At 47.9% G+C, this 19,929-nt stretch overlaps 1 protein-coding gene across 3 annotated transcripts in view; it reads right to left on the bottom strand.

Moving 5' to 3' along the window:
• Window positions 1-19,546, bottom strand: part of TSC22D3 (TSC22 domain family member 3) — a 66,817-nt gene extending 47,271 nt beyond the window's left edge. The window contains exons 1-2 of one of the 3 annotated variants that reach the window (XM_010346373.2): window positions 19,481-19,546; window positions 17,641-18,066 (exon numbers count right to left, since the gene is read on the bottom strand). In XM_010346373.2, the coding sequence (XP_010344675.1) occupies window positions 17,641-18,066; window positions 19,481-19,527 (473 nt within the window). In that variant the 5' untranslated portion in view covers window positions 19,528-19,546. Of the gene's footprint in view, window positions 1-17,640; window positions 18,067-18,326; window positions 18,546-18,730; window positions 18,817-19,480 lie in introns of those variants that run through there. The other 2 variants (XM_010346375.2, XM_010346374.2) reach the window with 2 other exon arrangements.
• Window positions 19,547-19,929: the final 383 nt, after the last annotated feature.

Here is a 19,929-nt window from a genome sequence, read left to right as displayed (position 1 = left end):
CCTTTCCCCTTCCCACAGCCCCTAAGGCGCTAAGGAGGACCCGAAGGGTTCTTTAAAAACCATTGTCCTGAGGATATTCTAGGATCCCCTCCCTTAGGAATCTATAATTGATTAAGATTAACTTCCAGTCTGAGCAACATGGTGAAACTCCGTCTCTACAAAAGAATAAATAAATAAATAAACACAAAAAAAGTTAGCCGGGTGTAGTGGTGTGCACCTGCAGTCCCAGCTACTCAGGAGGTTGCTTGAGCCTGGGAGGTAGAGGCTGCAGTGATCTCAGATTGCACCGCTGCGCTCTAGCCTGGGTGACAAAGCAAGATTCTGTCTCAAACAAACAAAACAACAACAAAAGATTAACTGAGTGGCCAGAAATCACCCGAGAAATTATTGTTGAAAGAATTAACTGAACCAAGAAGAAGGAAGGCTAGCAGAGAGGGAGGAGACTGTGCGGTACTGAGTGCACTAGGGCTGTGGACAGGTGTCTAGACAGGTGGAGGAAGGCGCCTCGTCTACTCACTCTCACCATCACACTTTGCCAGCAGTGGAGATACTGGTGGTTATGTGGTTGGCAGATGACATTGTAGATGATCTGTGATATAGGGAGCCCTGAGATATCATACCTGGCCTGAAAAGTTACTCTCTGATTAGTGGGACGTCACCTGCTATGGCTTACAGACTCTCACCATGTAACCCAGAGAGGGATGACCGATTTTGGCGGGATTTTAATACAGTGAAATGTACCAGATACCAACACCCACCAAGCAGATTGGCTTTTGGTAGCTCCTCTGTGCATTATTTGGGGGAGAGTAGCTGTATATAGCAGCAGTCAGATTCTCAAAGGGACCTGCACTGAGTCATGCAACAGTGGGTCTGGTGAGCGTGAGGATTTACCAAGAAAGGAGGTTTTTAGAAAGAGAGCCAGACCAGTCTCTCTTTGTAGACTCACTTTTTAGATCTGGACATCACTATCTGAAACTCCCTCAAAATTCAATAGAGAATTTCTGCAAAGACACAAGTAGAGAACTCAAGAAATGCATTCTGCATTCAGCGCTTACGTTTCAGGGCAGATGGGCTCACTGGAAGACATGTGGTTGAGGAGCTTATTAACAACTGCACATTAATGACACCTCCAAACACCCAGATTCTCATTACTAACCCAAGTCCATCATCCTTGATTTTTTTTTTTTTTTTTTTTTTTTTGAGACAGAGTCTCGCTCTGTTGCACAGGCTGGAGTGCAGTGGTGCAATCTCAGTTCACTGCAACCTCTGCCTCCTGGGTTCGAGTGATCCTCCTGGCTCAGCCTCCTAAGTAGCTGGGATTACAGGTATGGGAGACCATGCCCGGATAGGTTTTTGTATTTTCTTTTTTAGTAGAGACAAGGTTTCATCATATTGCCCAGGCTGCTCTCAAACTCCTGACCTCAGGTGATCTGCCCGCCTTGGCCTCCTAAAGTGCTGGATTACAGGCATGAGCCACTGTGCCCAGCCCCATCTGTGAGTTTCGAAAATCGACCCTAATGTTCTATTCAGCTGGGACCCCCTCTTGGGGTCATGACTCTTAACCATGTACTACCTTCTGATTCTCTTTCTTTTGTCTTGTTTATGGGAAGTCTCTCTTCCTGCACAACACCATTCTGACGTTCTGGGGTTCAGTGACTTATTCATTCAAGTTTCCATACATCCCATCCTCACCTATCAAGATTTTAGAAACACAGTCTTCCAGAATATCTAAGTTGAAAGAGACCCCAGAGACCATCTTGTCTCTCCCCTCCCCCATTTTGTAAGTAGGCAAAGCAGCCCACAGAAGGGCAGGAGTTACTTACTCAAGCTCCAGCATCAGATTGGTGGCAAAGTCTGGACTCGAACCCAAATCTTCTGGATCCAAATCTGACCCACTTTCTACCACCTCCATCTGTAGCTGCTCCAGGAACTGTGCCTCCTCCCCAAGCTCTGGGTCTTCCCCGAGTTGGGGTTCCTCCACCAGCTGGGGCTCCTCCAGCCTTTCCACCTTCATCTCACAGCTGCCCAAGCCTTGATTACCTGGCTGGGGTTGCTTCCCTCCTTTCTCTTAGTAGAGTGTGCGCTCACGCTCTGGCTCTCTCCTCTCTTGCTTGTGCTCTCTCCCTCTCTCTGTAGCTGCCGGGCTAGGGCGGGACAACTGGCTCAGAAGAAAAAGTGCTTGGGGAGCCTCAGGGCCAGCCTGGGCTGGCTCGGCTGTGGGGGCGGGAGGAAATTCAAGGTCTTGAGTGCCTTCAGGGGCTCCCAGGCCCTGAGGGAAGGCTGGAGCTCCTGGGGCAAGCACTGCCCTCGGGATCTTCTGCCGAGAGACCGGGCCAGCTTCCTAAACTAACTCCCAGACTGAAGGGGAGGGCCGGATCCTCCGGGGGAGCCCAGACGGCGGCTCTGCCAGCCAGCCCCTGTGGTTGGAACTTTCAAAAAGACCAATGTTTCAGCAACTGATTTCTTTTCCAACCCGAACAGCAGGCCTTTCTGTCCCCCTTGCATGACTGTGGCTGTGGCATGCAGCCCCAGCCTGAGCAGAAGCAAGATTCCAGGGCTGGGGCTTCGTAACACCCAAACTGCTGGTCAATTCCATTAAACAAAATCAAATTTAAGAAAAACACCATTTTTGGCATCAGGTGTACCCAAAGCTGGTCCCCTGGCATGGAAATGTTGTGTACCTACTGGGATGGGATGTTGCACAGTCGTCTAGAGATGAGAAGTCAGATCATTGGATCGGAAAATCAGGAGACATGGTTTCCCTTTGCAGCTGGTCACTAATTGGCTGTTTGGTTTGGAGCAGGTACCCACCCCACATTGGGCCTCAGTTTCCTCATCTGTAATGGGAGAGGGTCAGGCAGATGGCTGAGAAAACTCCTACCAGTTCTGAGACTCTGCGTCTCCACGTAAGGTGCACATGAAGGCAGAAGTTGTCGGCCACCAACTCTGAGAAGGGAGAGGCTCAGGAGCTTGAAGAGAATGTCCCCGGGCCCACTGTCCTCTGAGATCTTCCCCAGTTGCTAGCAATGCCAGTAGGGCACTTTCGTGCTTTCTGTAGGTTTTGCTCTCTGGTAAAACTTTCAAAGTTCTCCATAGCTCTGCGCTCTCTCCCCTCTTCCCCCTACCCCCACAGAAGGGAAACCAGAAGTGTTTTCAGTCATATATACCTGCATGTGAATGAAGAAAGTTGAGAGAGCAAGCCTTGACAGGGAGAAAGCTTGCCAGACTGGGTTTCAGCTGTCATCTGGCTCTGGGCAGGAGAGGGTATGTGAGTGACAGAGAAAGAAGAAGGCTGGGATTTCGTGAGAGAGGGAGGCAAGGCCAGCCAGATAAGGTTTTGTTGTGGTACCACATTTGGCTTGCTAAGGCTAATAAAGAGACACTCAGTGCTTTCTAGAAGTGTCCTCTCACTTCACTTTCTCAACCACATCACCACTAGTTTCTAGTGGGGGAAACCGAGGTCTACAGAGGTTGTCACTTGCCAAGGTCACAGTCAGTCAGTGGTTGTCTATCAGACGTGAAGCACCTGTGCTTCATGATCACATGCTGGCTAATGTCCTCTGCTCCTTGGTGGCCTCTCCAGGGCCTTTTAAGGGCAAAGAAGCCCATCCTAGGTCTTCACAAGGTCTAGAACTTCCTGCCCCTGAGAGAGGGACAGGGAAAAACAGAGTGGAATCTCACCTCTCTAGGATCCTGGTGCCCCAGGACCAGGCTCCTGCTCAAAGGCCCTGGCGTGCACCTTTGCAGCTAATACTAGAATTTACCAGGAAAGCCTCCCACATTTAAAGAGGAGACTGAGGGCACAGGATTTTGGAGACATGGCCACTGCTGGGGGTCAATTTCAAGTGCAATTTTCACTGCATTAATTCTTTCTTCTCTTCACTGACCTCCATCCTATACACCTGACAGGTGATGAGCTTTTCACAGTCTTCCAGATCCTGATTTTCAGCTGACGGGTCATTATGACCCTTAGAGAGTTACTCGCCTAAATCAAGGCTACCTGATCTTGGCAGTAAGAAAATTTCCCTGCTCCTATCTGACAGGGCTTCAGTGAGCCAAGGAGCTTCAAAATCCACATCTTAGGTTATTAGCAGTGACTGGGTTCATTTTGCCTTTCCACTACTGATTTTTGGGCAAGAATCACTCACAGCGGGGCACATGCAGTGCCCCAGGTCTTTACATGATGAATTTTCTTTTGCGGATTTTCTAATTCTGGGTGAAGTCCCCTTAGCCTGTGTTCTCCCGACTTCCTGCACTTTTCCCTCATTACCATCAATTGTAATGATGTTATTTGTGTAATTACTATTTGATGTCTGTCTCCACCACCAAATTGTAAGTTTCCTGTGGCAGGGATCCGGCATGGTTTGCTGTTTGCAACTGTACCCTTTGTATTTAATTTGTATACCCTATGTCTAATCTTGTTTGTGTGCATGAAAAGGAAAACATTCTCCTCAGCAACAAGTACTTAGGCTGGGCGGCCTTACTCCAGTGCCCCAGCAGAGAAGTGTGCTCTAAAATTGTTAGAATGTAGAAGATGGGAGGCCCCCTTGAGACTAATATATCCAGGAGACAACAGAGCTGAAGGATGCTAGAAGGGGCCCTAACAGCTCCTTAGTCCATTCTCCCACACTATTCCAGCTACAGGAGAATGTATGCTAGTTTTACTGACTTATCTCCAATGGAAATTTCATTGACATTTTCATAATGAAAGTAGTTTCATGAAAACACCTCCAGCTTTCACACATACACTTTCTTTTTTCTTACAAGCACCTGCTCCTGATCCCTTTGCTTTCCCCACCTGTCTGTCCACTTCTGACCATGGATTTTTTTTTTAAAACCAGGACTCTCACACTTTTATCCAATTCTTTATCACTACTATCACCACCTTCCCCATATGTATAAATTACGTACAACATCTCTTGGTAATTTTGTTCAGCTCCTCTGAATGCTTGCAGTCAGGAAGTTCTTTCTGCTATCTAATCTCAATTCTTCATGCTACCACGTAGGCCTGTTTCCTCTTGTTCTCTCTCAGTGTGATTGGCAAACAGCTAGTCACTGTCTCTGAGTTGTGACTTTTCTTATATTTGCTTTAAAAAAAAAAAAAAACAAAAAACCTGCACAGGTACTTCTATTTCAAGACCAACCTCTCTTCTTGCTCTCTACCACCTTCTACCCCATCCTTAAACTTCTCATAGATCAATAATCTTAGTTCCTTTAGCTTAGCCCCACAGGTCCCTAAAGTCCCAGGTTTGCCTCCTGCTGGCTAAACAAGTCCTGTTGGCCTTTTCCTGACCCTTCACAATCGGACTCCCTTGGATCACGCTGAGCTCTTAGCTATCACCTGCCTTGCCATTGTGGTGGGCCATGTGAGAGAGGGGCTACCTCTCTCAAATGAACACTCCTTGGGGCCCCTTGATCAATTTATTTGTCCTTCCCAGAAGGAAGTCTAGGCTCCCTCCCCTTCTGCATTCAGGCTGTTTTTCAGCCTGGACAAATATCTGACATTTGCAGCCCAGAAAATTTACACCTTGGGCCCCAGAAAGGAGTGCGGCCTGCAGCTCTGTGCCCCACTGCCTCCGTACGATGAGAAGCGTTCCTAACTCAGAAGGAAGCCTGCAAAGGGAAAAGAAAACCCAGGCAACCCCCCCCCCCGTTTGTTTCTCCTTTACAGTAAATAATTTACAAAAACAACTTTTCCTTCCCACAGGCTATCCCCACTTTATCACTGGTCCCCAGGGCTAGCCTTTACACATTTCCATACTGTCATGGACTATTTTTAGCAAAGGATGACATTAAATACTATTTACCCCAAGGGCTTCAAACTCATCTCTTCCTCTTGTCAGAACATTGTCAGTCCTCCCCTTTGGGACCTGCCGGCTACTCACGGCCTAGAGATATTTCCAGGGGTGTGAGAACTACCTATGTGGTCGGACTTTAGGGGTGCCTCAGAAAGTCTTCTATCTGAAAATATCACCTTTGGCCTGGGTCTGATGATTAGAATTTCGGCGTTAGAGATTCATTCCTTTAGCTCAAATATAACTTCTTCAGGAAGCCTTTTCTGACCCTTTGTTATGCTCTTTGACAGAAGCCTATTCCTTTTCTCTCTTGGCATCTAGTTTGTAACTATATTTCATTAGCGTGACTATCTGCTTAATGACTATCTCTCCCATTCTGTTGACTGTTCCACGACAGCATTTGTGTGTTTCTTTGCTTTTTTTTTTTTTTTGAGACGGAGTTTCGCTCTTGTTACCCAGGCTGGAGTGCAATGGTGCGATCTCGGCTCACCGCAACCTCCGCCTCCTGGGTTCAAGCAATTCCCCTGTCTCAGCTTCCTGAGTAGCTGGGACTACAGGCGCGCGCCACCATGCTCGGCTAATTTTCTGTATGTTTAGTAGAGACGGGGTTTCACCATGTTGACCAGGATGGTCTCTATCTCTTGATCTCGTGATCCACTCGCCTCGGCCTCCCAAAGTGCTGGGATTATAGGCGTGAGCCACCGCGCCCGGCCTTGTATGTTTCTTATTATATCCTCAGTACCTGCCACTGAGTCTGGCTCATGAAAGTGTGCAATGAATATTTGTTATTGACTGAAGCTGTTTATGAACTTGAACATGAATTCTCCAGAGTACTGGTGGGAAAGGATGTGGGGACTGGGGAGAGGGCCCTAGAGAGTGAGGATGGAACATTAACCATAGAGAACACCTTTCTTACCCAGTTTACCTGAGGCCGTTTCCTTTTGCCACACCTGTTCCATCAGCTTGAGGCTTCTTACCTTTCTCAACCCTATCCTGAAGCTTTCATTTATAGGTTACCTGGGAAGAAGGGTTTGATCAAGGCGCAAACAAGGTAAAAATGTCATCCTGCAGGGCTATTAGCAATTGTTTTTCCAGAGAGACTTGGGCGGATGGTTTATGTATTCTCATGGTAGCACCTTGACACACCCCTGCTTCTGTCACCCACCACAGAAGGGGCCTTGTGGAGACCGAAGCCAGAGCTGCACAGATAGAAAGCCACAGCTCCCAGGCTCCTTTGGTGCCCACCCTCGACTGCACATCCTGGTTCTACCCTGCTCAACTCTCCTTGTTCTGTTGGGCTTTCTCCAGGATAAGGGGGAGGTGCCTTCCTACTCCCAGGTCCCAAAGGCTTCTGCCTCCCCAGGGCTAGCCCAGGTTCCTGAGGAGAGGGTGCTAGGGTACGGCTTGTCCTGTATCAGAGAGGGGCAATGAGAGGAGGACCGGAGTGGCCCTTTCTCTCTTGTTCCTAAATCAATAGTGACTCTGCGTTTCAGCCCAGAAGGAATAAAAAATGTCCCCGCCACAGGCCAGCCCCTTCCTAGTCAAGAGGCCTGCTGGACTATGGAAGTTCTCCTCCCCTCTCCCAATCAGAAAGCCTCCCCGCTTCCCACTGTGCCAAAGCCAACCCATTCTTTGAGGCCCTGCTGGAAGCCGCCGCCATAAAGAGACTCTCCCTTCCTAGTTTGCTTTGGCACCATCCAAGCTCCAGACCTGTGGACCCCAGGAGCAGTAAGCTTAGGCCTTTCCCTTAAGGAGTAGGAGGCTGGACTGGGTTCTCAGAAGCCTGCAACCACACCAGTGCTTTGTTTCCTGCTGGCCTTGGACGCAGCTGCTCCACTCCTTCCTGCTATACTCTCAGCTCCTCAGAGCCCTGATCCTAGCCTCTGACATCTACTGTGTCCTTTACAGTGTTTAGCAAGATAGACATTCAATAAATCCTCAGTCGGCACTCAATAAATAGCGGGCCTTTGGTCAATAAATGATGGATTGATTAATTGAAGTGCCTGGTTGCTTTGGTACGGGGCCGAATGAGGTGCTGCCTAGGCAGGTAGCTTACGTTGCCTTACAACTGAGCAGTTTTTTTTCCTTATTATTTCTTTGTTTTGTTTTCTTTGTTTCTTTTTCTTTTTTACTGCTACAGCCTATGAACCAAAAAGGCAGAGGGGATAGGGAGAAGCAAGGGGCTGGAAGCTTGGGAGGAGTTCCACAAAGGAAAATTCTGCATTTCCATCTCAGGTCCCTCAATTTTCACTGGATTCTGTGATCTGGCGGACAAGGGGTGCCCAGCTCTTCTGAGCCCTGAGATGGTAGTCTTTAGCTTGTTCGAAGACGTAATGAGTCATCTTTGGATACAAATCATGCCTGCTGGTAATTCCCACACAACCTTTTTGACTTTGTTTCCCTGTTTCTTTCTCTCTTTCTTGGAGTGGAGAGCAGTATCCCTACCTACTCTCAGCCTGTGAGCCATTTGCCTCATGGCAACACATGTGAGACAAGCTGGGGCAAAGACAAGCGAAGAGAAGAAGAGGAGCTATTGGTTCAGTCACAAACCTTGAGCTAGTGGAATATTAAATTGATGTGGATATTCTGTGCTGTATCTAGTCGTATTCCTTATTAGAGAAACCTGTCATAAAATCTGGCAATACTGACTTCACTGGGGACTCAGTTCCACTAAGTGAGTAATGTAATTTTCTGAATAGACCAGGCAGAGAGCTAAGAATCATTGTGAATTCAGGTCAACCTAGGGACTTTGAGACTTCATGGAGCATGGACTGGGAATTGTCTCTTGAAAGGCCTTCCTTTAAACAGCTCCTCCAACTTCCGGTAAAGCCCCTCCAGCTTCCGGTAAGCCCTTTCACTTGGTGTCAGCCTGGAGGCCCCCATTCCCTCCTGCCCCAGCCCAACCAATAGTTTCTGAACCAACAAGCAGATGCAAAATGAAGAGGGACTTCTGCGACCTGTCCTGGGGCCTCTCTGTGCACCGTGCGGTTTCTTTAGCAGCGCATTATCAGGTGATAGTAGGTTCCTCCCTGTCACCTCCAAAATGCCTCAAGCCAAACTAAGTTCACTCCAGCTTGCCTGTCTGCTTACATTTACTGCTGAATGTGGAGGCTGAGGGTGGGGCAGGGGCAGGCGTTGTGGCCTGGCATTTGCCTCTGAGCAGAGTGCTTGCCTGACACCGAGGAGAGTAGGCTTTTCCTTGGGAAGTATGATGAGCTTGACTTGGACCCCCAGCAGGCTTCCAAATGCCTGCCCCCAGGGAAGCATACCACTGAGCAAGCAGAAGCAACAGTGTGATGCCTCAGTAACCTGGCTCTCTTACATAAGACACTATGCTAGTTATGAGTCAGGGCCCTTGGGCTGGGCCTAGGCCAGCCTAGTCTGGGAGTGAGGCTAAATGGCAGCACTGAATGAGGGGTGTCTTGGGATGGGGGTAAGCCAGGAAGGAGCTGTTGGAGTTGCTTCCTTCCCTCTCACTTCTCCTCTTCTTCCTTAGGGATAGCTCCAGCCAATCACCAGCCTAGATAGCACAGAGTGGGAATCCAGGCCAGACCCCTAAGCTGTGAGCAACTGCTCTCCATCTCCCCTGAAGAGATTAGAGGAAGTGGGTTCAATAATCAAGGATATTCTGTGAGTAAAGTCTTCCTTCAAGGAAGGATGGGACGGTCCCTGTGGTGCTCTGTACATAGGCAGAGGACCAATTTCAGGCTGGACCTATTTGAAGAAAGTGGCTCCCAGGAGAGGAAGGCCAATGGTGAGCCTGGGTCATCACTGATCAAGCTTGCTTCCAGCTCTTGTTTTCCCTTGGGCTAGTGTCTGCACAATGCGAAGCTTTCCATTCAGTCTCCTGTGCTGGCTGGGATCTTAATGACTCTTACACAGTTTCCAGAAGGGCCACAGCTACTTTGAGGCAGGAATTTTCAGCTAGAAGGTACAAGTGAACTTGCCTTGCCTGCTGATAAAATTCCCTCCTGCCTGGAAGAGCATCGAGAAAAGCTTGCTTTCTACTCTCACGGATCCCATCTTAGCCCCACTCCCAACTCTAGTTAAGCTGGATTTCAGCCTGTTAGACAGTGGCCTCCAAAAGATATTTTCCCTGACCTGACTCTTTATCACACCTAGGTTGCCCTGAAACTGGGACCTAGCCTTCTGGCCTTCATGGGGCTCCTCCTAGCCCATGGGGTTCTACGGAGGGCCTTCTCTGCCAAAGCTGTGGTGCTACAGCAATGCCCTAAGCCTTGTCCCATTATTGCAGGCTTTGAGACAGCACAGTATGTTCTGAGCCATTATTGCTCTCTTTATTTAAAAGGAAATTTCATCTTTCTGACCCCTGTGGTCATGGAGTGCTTTCCCTTGAGTGCACTGAGAACACAAAATACCCCATCAAGTGAACTTAAGCTTTAGTCCTAACTTAGTGCATTGGTTTCTCCAGGGCTCAACAGGCTATTGCACGACACCAACAAATTTGTTATGTAAACCCAACCAGCTATGGCAAATTATAGCTTTACAGTTATCTTGAGGGATGCCTTACTAAGAAGAGGAGAAAGTTCAGGTAGGAGCAGAATCACAATGAGCAAACAGCGCAACAGCCACCACCAGGTGCAAACATGGCCAACCTCATTCCTCCTAAACAACCCACAAGGTTGGGGCAAGAACTCTGCAGGATTCCATCACCCAGGATGCCTAGAGGTCTTGGCAGTCTTAGCCAGATACATCCATCTCCATTTTAGCCAGACTCCTTGGCCTTCAGGACCTAATCTGGAAAGGAGCCAACATTCTACCTGGAATGGAGAGCTTGTTAGTTTATCTGCAAGTGCAAATATAAGCAGAAGTGTTAACCTTTTCTTTAGGCAGGGAATAAAACTAAGGTCACCCTGGAAAGCATTATTTACCTAGGTGTGGACTCACATGGGTCCACTCCTGGCAGAAACTGAGGAATAGATGAAATTCATGCTCTGTGCGTCCCACCTTTCTTTAAGAGCATGAACCTTCCAAACAGACCTCTTGAACTCTCATGCTGTCCAGTCCCTGTGCTATAACAACCCACCCAAGCTAGCCCTTCCATGGACTCCAGCCCCATCTCTCTACCTCTCTCCTCCAAACTTGGCTTCGCAACATTCCAGTCCCATGGGACCCTATTCCCAGTGAGCTGTCATCATGACCAGAGGTCTGATAAATAATATGAAGTAGTTAATGGCAAGTAATGGTGTCATACGTTACTCTCCCTCTTTGAAAATATACACTAGATCTTGGTCATTCATGAGAGATACACACTAAAACTTTTCCCAGTCTCTAACTCACAGATGCAATCTCTAAAGCATGTCATTTCCTCCATAAAACATCTATTTCCAGGCAGCACTATCACTTTACTAAACTTCCTAGCTTTCTTTTTCATTGTAATTACTAGTGCCAGCAGCTGGCTTAGAGAGGGAACATTCTCCTCAAAGAATGCCCTGAGACATTTGCTCATTTTATGACAGGTTCCTACATATGTGTGAACTACGAGCAGTAGACCACAAAATTGTGTTGAAAGTAGGTGCCGGCCAATGCCACTCCTAGGTATATACACCAAAGAACTGAAAGCAGGGACTCGAACAGATACTTGTACACCAGTGTTCATGGCAGCATTCTTCATAGTAGTCAAAAAAGGGAAACAATCTAAGTGTCCACTGATAGATGAATGGATAAGCGAAAGTGGTGTAGCCATACGATAGCATTTTATTCAGCCATAAAAAGAATGAAGCACCGATACGTGCTACAACATGGATGAACTCTGAAAACATGCTGAGTGATAGAAGCCAAACACAAAATATTGTATGGTTCCATTTATATGAAATATCTAAATAGGCAAATCCATAGAGACAGAAAATAGAATAGAGGTTACCGAGGGTAGTGGGAGGTGGAAATGGGGAAACGGAGAGTTATTGTTTAATGGGTACAGAGTTTTTGTTTGGGATGATGACAAAATTTTGGGAATGGTGATGGGTTGCACAACATTGTGAATGTAGCTAATGCCACTGAATCATACACTTAAAAATGGTTAAAATGGCAAGTTTTATGTTATATATATTTTACCACTATTATATATGTATTATGTACAATATATACATATAATACATCTCACACACACACACACACACACACACACACACAAGTAGATGTGGGATAGGGCACCAAGTTCACTCATTGGTGAAAGGACGGGTCTCCACATACTAGCCTCCTAGCGTATGTGATTCACATCTGTGCCTCAGCAAAAAGACAGTTTCTTACAAGTCAGAGTTCTCATGAAGTATCCAAACCATGATTGTTAAGTTTGCAAATGCATTTGTGTTTTTAATGGAGAATGTCCCTTAATCCAAGAATGCCTATTCTTTGTCAGACCACTAGGCACTCAGGAAATAGTTATTTTAAATTACTTTGGGCTATGAAAGGACTTTTGAAGCTTGATACCAAAAGCAAAAATCACAAAGGCAAAGAATGACAGGCTTAACCACATAGAAACCCAAAACCGCTCTACAGCAAGTAACTCCATCCTCAAAATCAAATGGTAAATTAGTTGACAATGGGTTGCAATCTCTAATACAGGGTTTCTCACAGTGTGGTCTGCATACCAGCGGTGCTCTGGGAGAGGAGTTTTAGATGCTACATGGACAGAGAACTGAATCTTAAATACTATGAACTTAGGCACTGCAGCAGGCAGCCACTCAAATCACACCGTGTGAGTGGCCACCTCCTCAGAAGTCAGGTCCAGGAATATACATTATGAAATTACTTGTTCTCAGACTCACTGAGAGACGCACAAATAATTTTTTGCACAAATTTTTCTTGAAAACCTGATCTCCAAATGTATATCCTTCCCCTTTGTTACCATATTAATAGGGGATATTAAATGAATTAGCACACATAAAGCAATTAGAAATGTTTGCTATTTTATTATTTTCTGAGCATCTATGCATGGGAACCAGTTGGGACCAGATCAGAGGCTTAAAGGTAGAATTCTAGGCTTTTTAGAGCCAGAAGGTAACTCAGATCCAGAGTATTTCAGACCACACTAACCAGGTATGCTCTGGGGCTAAAGGTAGAATAGGGCTGATTAAAAAGTTTTGGGTAAAATCTTAGAATAAATGTAACGTTATAGCAACAACAATCACAACAAATATTGCCAAAGCTCCAATTCCAGTTTGTTATACCTTACAGGTCAGAGAATTAAGGAAGGCTCTTCAAATGTCAACTAAGGAAAAAAGGAAGCTTTTTTTTTTTTTTTTTTTTTTTTTTTTTTGAGACCCACTCTTGCTCTGTCGCCCAGGCTGGAGTGCATTAGTGCAATCTCAGCTCACTGCAGCCTCTGCTCCCTGGGTTCCAGTGATTCTCCTGCCTCAGCCTACTGGGTAGCTGGAATAACAGGAGTACACCACCAAGCCCCACTAATTTTTATATGTTTAATAGAGACGAGGTTTTGCCATGTTGGCCAGGCTGGTCTTGAACTCCTGACCTCAGGTTATCTGCCCACCTCAGCCTCCCAAAGTGCTCGAATTACAGGCATGAGCCACTGCGCCCAGCCAGGAAGCTTTTTCATATGCTATGTTTAAATTGGAAACTTCTGCCGTTTGCCCAGAATATTTTATCTCCCGCCTAAGTTTTCCAGCATTAGAAGCATATACAAATAACAAGGTGGAGTCCCCTAATAATATGGTGACGAAGCATCTCAGTTTCCCTAGGACTGTTCCAGTTTGAACACAAGCAGTCCTGTATCCCAGGACTAGGATGGTTGGTTTTCCTACCTAATAGGAAGAAAGGTCAAATGGACATTTTTGATAATTTGGAAAGGTTCTGAGCTCACATTTACCTCTGCTTCATAGACAATTCTTAAGTGTTCGAAGAATTTCTTTAGCATTAGTTTAGTTACTTAGTGTTCTTAACAATTCTTTCTTCATAGACAATTCAGGCTCTATTCTTCATTGTGAGGCATTGGGCAAGTTACTTAATTTTTTCCAAGCCTCAATTTCCTTCTTTATAAAATGAAAATGGGTGATAATAGTACCCATTCTGCCTGGCGTGCTGGCTCACGCCTGTAATCCCAGCACTTTGAGAGGCCGAGGTGGGTGGATCATTTGAGGTCAGGAGTTCGAGACTAGCCTGACCAATATGATGAAACCCCGTCTCTGCTAAAAATACAAAAATTAGCTGGGTGTGGTGGTGTGAGCCTATAGTCCCAGCTACTGGAGAGGCTGAGACAGGAGAATTGCTTGAACCCAGGAGGTGAAGGTTGCAGTGAGCCGAGATCATGCCACTGCACTCCAGCCTGGGTGACAGAGCGAGACTCGTCTCTAAATAAATAAATAAATAAATAAATAAAAATAGTATCAATTCCATAGAATTAGTGTAAATATTAAATGAGATTACACAGATATAACGCTTAGTATACATTGCGAATGTTCAGTAAGTGTTAGTTGTTAATCTATTATAATTATCAGTTACATAACACCAGATTGGAGGGATGATGTTTAAAATACACCTCACCCTCAACCCAGTAGTGTACAGGCACCATTTACATACCAACAGGCTGCATGCCCATACTCACTGATTCGTATGCATATACACAGCACTGTCTATCAGGACCTCCACCAGGCTATGAGACTTACTGCATGTGGTTAAAACGGAAGGAAAACAACTTTTAAACTTTAAGAAGGAAAACTAGCACAGAACGGAACTGTAAAATCTTTACAAGGGACCAAAGTAGTCATCTAACCAAAGAAGCCTTTATTGAATATTGGCTGTATAACTGAAAGCCGAGGGAAAACCAAGCAAGTAAAACACAGCCCTACCCTCAAATTGCTTACACTCTTGTGTTCCAAGGAAACCAAGAACCAAGCTGGGAGCCAGGGACAGGTCAAAGCAGATAAAGCAGACGTAAATCTAGAATGTGCCCTGCCCTTCTTCCCAAGAATATAGGAGCCCTCTCGGCAGGGGAAGATACTGCAAGAGGAGGGGTGGTGAGAGTAGCTTCTTCAGCAGAAGAGGCCTTGAAAGTTGACAGAGAAAAAAAAAAACATCCAACAGGAACCTGAAATGTCAAATCATTAAATGGAATAAGAGTAAAAACAATGGCTGAAGTACGATGATAGAAATCCAGGGAAATTAATGAAGAAGGCAAATGTTCACTTAGGAGAAGGCTGTCCACCACAGATACTGGAGAAGCCCCATGACCAGCAATAATGGTCTTCTCGTTTGCTGATGAGCATGTTATACTGGGCAAAACCTAAACTGAATTCAGAATCTCCAGTCTCTAAGGTCTCAGTTGTCAAGGAAAACAGGAGGGGATCAGTGGCTCACACCTGTGATCCTGGCACTTTGGGAGGCTGAGGTGGGTGGATCACTTGAGCCCAAGAGTTCGAGACCAGCCTGGGCAGTATGGCAAAACCCTGTCTGTATAAAAAATATAAAAATTAGCCGGTTGGTGGTGTGTGCCTGTAACCCCAGCTACTCGGGAGGCTGAAGTGGGGTTGACGGATTGAGCCCAGGAGTTTGAGGCTGCAGTGAGCTGTGATCACACAACTGCCCTCCAGCCTGGGTGACAGAGTGAGACCCTGTGTCAGGAGGAAAAAAAAAAAAAAAAAAAAAAAAAAAAAGCAAGAGAATGCTTTGTCCTCTTCGAACTACAAGAGTGTTACCACAGGACCCTGTCACTCCCCAGCCTCAGCAAAGCCTCAGAGCTTGCTGGTTAGCTACTCAGTGGTTTTGAACGCTGAGTGAGTTGCTCTGATCGAAGAAGGCAGGGTGCTCACGTACACCTTTCCTACAATTTGCCTTCCTCCCTCAACCAACACCACCCCCCTACATATCCACCCTGTTGCATTTCCAGGCTTTGCCAAGAATTAAGTCAATAAACTCATGGTAGTGGAGTAGATGACAAAGGAGGTATTCCCTTTTCACAAACCCAAACAACCGGGATGCTCCCGAGGTGTGGCACAAGTAAACACTTTGATCTCAGGCTTTTCGCCTCGCACTTCTCTCACCCAGGACTGACCCTCTTAGGCCCAGAACCAGAGGAAGCGCCCCTTCTCACACTTTCCTAAACCGTTGAGTGGCAGTTTCTCTCCCAGTTGGACAAATGCAAATGCTAGGATCGCTCTTTCCAGGTTTTTTCCTACCCTTCCCCCACTGCCACTCTCCAACAGAGACAGGCGGGATCCTTAGGAGCCTGTTAGGGCTTTCGCTCGGCAGGGTTTCAGCGTCTGTGGGCTGAATATACTTGTATTACTCTTTCACCAGAAATGAAGATTTCCTTGAAAGCTTTCTGTCCACAGCTGGGCTTATTTTATTATTTTTAAAAATTCAGCCTGCTTTCTTTTAGACAATAAGATAATTTGATGCCTAAAGTAAAATAATAGATGAGAAAGAGCTTCAATGGTGTCGAAAATGCCCGAGGAATACAACTTGTTATAATAACATTAACGAAGTTAGCAGCCCTGCTTATCTTGCCCAGAACCACTGGGGCTGGGCTGAGGGGGGAGGCAATGGTGGCTTTGTCTTGGGGCAAGGGAGACAAATCTGCTCTTAACATTAAGTAAGGATAGCGCCTGCTTTTCGCAATTGCTTTTAAAATTTCCTATTTGAGCCTTCTTGCACTGCAAATATTTTGTAGGTGCTGAGAATTTCTTATCACTTTGTCTGGGCACACCACCTGCCTACAATCCAGAATCTCAGAGCTAAAAGGAATCTCAGAGAGGTCAGGCGACTTGTTCAGGCTCATACAAACGGGTGAAGCTGTAACTTGTACGACAACCCAGGTCTCCCACAGTGGTGATGTCTTTCTCTTACATAACGTGTGTTGTTGAGGAAGAACAAATCCTCCCTTACACACACACACACACACACACACACACACACACACACACACACGCTGGTGCCCTGTCCTGATGGTGCTAAGGACACCAAACGCATAGCTGGGTTTCCTGATGTTGTCTGCCCTGCCTCTAAATGGCTCCAGTTGTTCCCCTGAGACTGGTTCTTGCCAGAGTGTCTCAAACTGAAGGACAGCAGCTGCCTTGGGTCTTCCCATTGTGTTTTCTCCTCCCTTGTACTCTCCTTACCTCCCCAGCAAGATTTCTAGAAAGCTTGATCACTACTCCGACACATGCCTGCAATGACATGGATTCATACACCCTGCTGCCACACATAGTTGTTGAGGCACTCAGGATGTCCTAGGGTACTCTCTGGGGTTGCGCTTAGCTTACATTTGAAATTGAAGGCTGTGATCCATGGAGGAGGTGAATGCCTCCCATCCAGAGGCTCAAAAAATTCTCACAAGTCTCTGGTTTTTAAAAATTTCCCCCTCCCCCCGCCCACCACCTGCAGTTTAATTTGTCTTGACATTTTGCTTGCCCTCACTGTCAGTCAGGGCCACTCAGTAATTTAAAAGCCCTTGAAGTTTCAACCTGAGTTTGCTCATTTAGAGATGGGCTTTTGAAAAGGGTAGAACTTGCAACTCAAGAAGACTCCATGGCCGAATCTCCAAAGGGAATTACGGAAATGTATGCATTTGAGAAGGGGGTACTTTCAGCTACCTCCAAACCATCTGGGGTGTGTCCACCTTCTGGGCCCCAGTGGTCCCCATCAGAAAGCCTTTGCGGGCACCTTTTAAAATAGGGCTCGCACGTGCCAGGCCTCCCCTCAGCTCCGCAGTATTCCAGGCAACCTCAAGGTCCGGTCCCTGCAGCCTGTGAGTCAGACCTCCCCAATGCCCCTCATGAACTTCCTAGTTGCCCCTTTGGTCAGAGGTGAGGGTGCAGCAGAGGCTGGTGCGAGCAAGGACCGAGTTCCCACCGCGTGCCGAACCACCCACCTGTGGAAGAAGAGCAGGATGGAGAGCATGGTCTGGTCGATGTTGCGGTTGCAGATGCCCTCGTTGATCAGGTAGCAGGGGTCTCGCAGCACCGGCTCTAGCGAATCCTGCCGCATTATGCTGTTGAGCTTGTCGGTATTGAGGTTCTCAAAGACCAGCTTTTCCTGCAGCTGCCGAAAGTTGCTCACTGTAGGGCTGCCCGGGTTGTTGTTCTCCCCGCTGCTGCCTGGCTGGAGCCCGCTCCGGTGGGCCAGGTCCAGGCAGCAGTTGCAGCAGTCGAGACCGACAGGTGAGCGGCAGTCGATCTTGGACTGGGCCATCTTCTCAGGCTCGGAGGTCGCCTGGCCTGAGGCGTCAGGGGCGGCTGGCAGGTGCGCGCCCGCCGGGCTGGCCTGAGGGGACTCCAGGGTGCCTGGAGAAGACAAGCTGTAAGGAAAAGAGTTGGAAATTAGCGCCTAAAGCCAGTCACCCTCGGCTCGGCCCCCTTCTGGCTGTACTGCTCCCTGCTCCGGGTGCGAATAGAAACAGCTGGACAAACAGCTCTGAGCGGATCCTTCGGGCTCACTTCCTCCTCTTCCTCCTCCTCCTACCCCTCCTCTTGAGGCTGGGGCCGCCCCCCTGAGGTGCCACACGCGGCCCCAGCGCAGTCCCAAGTTTCCCAAGTGTGAGCAGGGATTGGGGCGGACCTGTGGCGGCAGGAAGGGCGGGCGGCAGGGCAGAGGGAGAGCCGGGGCGCGCCCTTGCTCCCTCCCTCCTTTGCTCCCTCCCTCCCCGGCTTGCAGGCTCTCCGGCTCTCGGGCTCCCGTGGGCTGTGACGGCTAAGCGGTGGCAGGAGCTGAGAGCGAGTGAGCAAGCGAGCGAGCTGCACGCTCGGGAGTCAGCACCGGAATATGACAGCATGTAAATTATCACAGAGGGGCCGGCGGAGGACGCTCCTCCGCCGCTTCCCCGGCGGGCAGGCGCTGGCCCTGAGCGGGCTGGATCCTGCCCCTCCACCCCCCGCCCTGCCCCGCCCGCACCCTCGTGCCCTGGCATCCAGGCTGCCGCTCGCACCCTCGCCCGCGCTCAAGGGAGCGGGCCCGACTCTCACTCTCTCCGCGCGCCGGCCGTTTCGGTTCACGCTGTCTCAGCGCTGATGGCGCATCCTCCGCCAGAAATACGCACGCAGCCCCGCGCCCCCCTAGTGGCCCGGTCTCGCGGGGCTCCAGCTCTGCGGGAGGGCTAACGTCTCTAGTCTCACCTCGAATGGGTCCCCCTACAGGAGAGACGACGCCCTAGAGAGACCCAAGTGGCCTTAACCCGCCGCCCGCCATAAGCCTGTTTTTTTTCGCCTTTTTTTTTTTTTTTGAGGGGGGCGTGCAAGGAGAGCGGTTGCCTCTGCAGAGTCAGAGAGTGCCAGGCACACATGAGGAGTACCCAATAAATGCCTTCAGCAAAACTCACAGAAGCACGCTTAAACTCTCTTCAGTTTCCGTCTCTTTCTGCTCACTTAACGGTATCCTCACCTCCTTTCCCGGCTCGCTGTGTCCTCTCTTCCCTGAGCCCCTCAGAGGCAGTCTCTGTCCCAGTTTCCCTCTGCTCCTTCGCGGTCTCGTCTCAATCCTCCCCTTCCTGCTCTCTGCTCTTCTGCTGCCACTCATTTCACTATTTCCCTCATTTATTTCTCTTTCCTTTTTTCTTTGCCGATTTCGTTTACTTTTTCCCCCACTTCCTTTCTTTTCTGTATTTTCCTCATTTCCCCTTTCCTCTTTCTCTCATTTTCTCCCCCGGATTTCCCTTATTTTATTTCCCCCTCATTTCTCTTACTTCAGCACCCCCTCTTTTTCGTCACTTCACTTACCGTCTCCTGTTTCTCCACATTGGCTTTCCTCCTCCTTTACTGAACATCACCTGCCGCCTTCGTGGATCTCCGTCCTCCTTCCCCTTGCAATAGACATAGCGAGCGCCTGTTCACAGGCCTGAGGGGCAGCCCCCAGCTCTGTAAGATGGAGGGATGTTGTGGGTGGGCAAGTGGTGGGTTTCCAGGGTGCTTCAGAACTCAGAGACTTGGAATACTTTAAATGTGTAGGATTCAATAATTATTAGTGTCTGAAAAAAAGTTAAACTTTTCATGATGTCCAATTTTCAAGTAAACCTCAGATTTACATTTCAGTCAGTACTCCCCACCCCTCTTTCGGCTCCTTCATTCACAAGTCCGGCCTTTGAAATAGAGCAGTATATACCGCCATCTAGCGCCCAAGACATCGAACATTTTCTGCCTGCGTCACAGAACCAACGCACTCTGGATTC

This window comes from Saimiri boliviensis, chromosome X (genome assembly GCF_048565385.1).
Source record: "Saimiri boliviensis isolate mSaiBol1 chromosome X, mSaiBol1.pri, whole genome shotgun sequence".
Classification (NCBI taxonomy): Eukaryota; Metazoa; Chordata; class Mammalia; order Primates; family Cebidae; genus Saimiri; species Saimiri boliviensis.
Note: the sequence above shows the minus strand (reverse complement) of the source record. Positions and strands in the feature narration are given on the sequence as shown.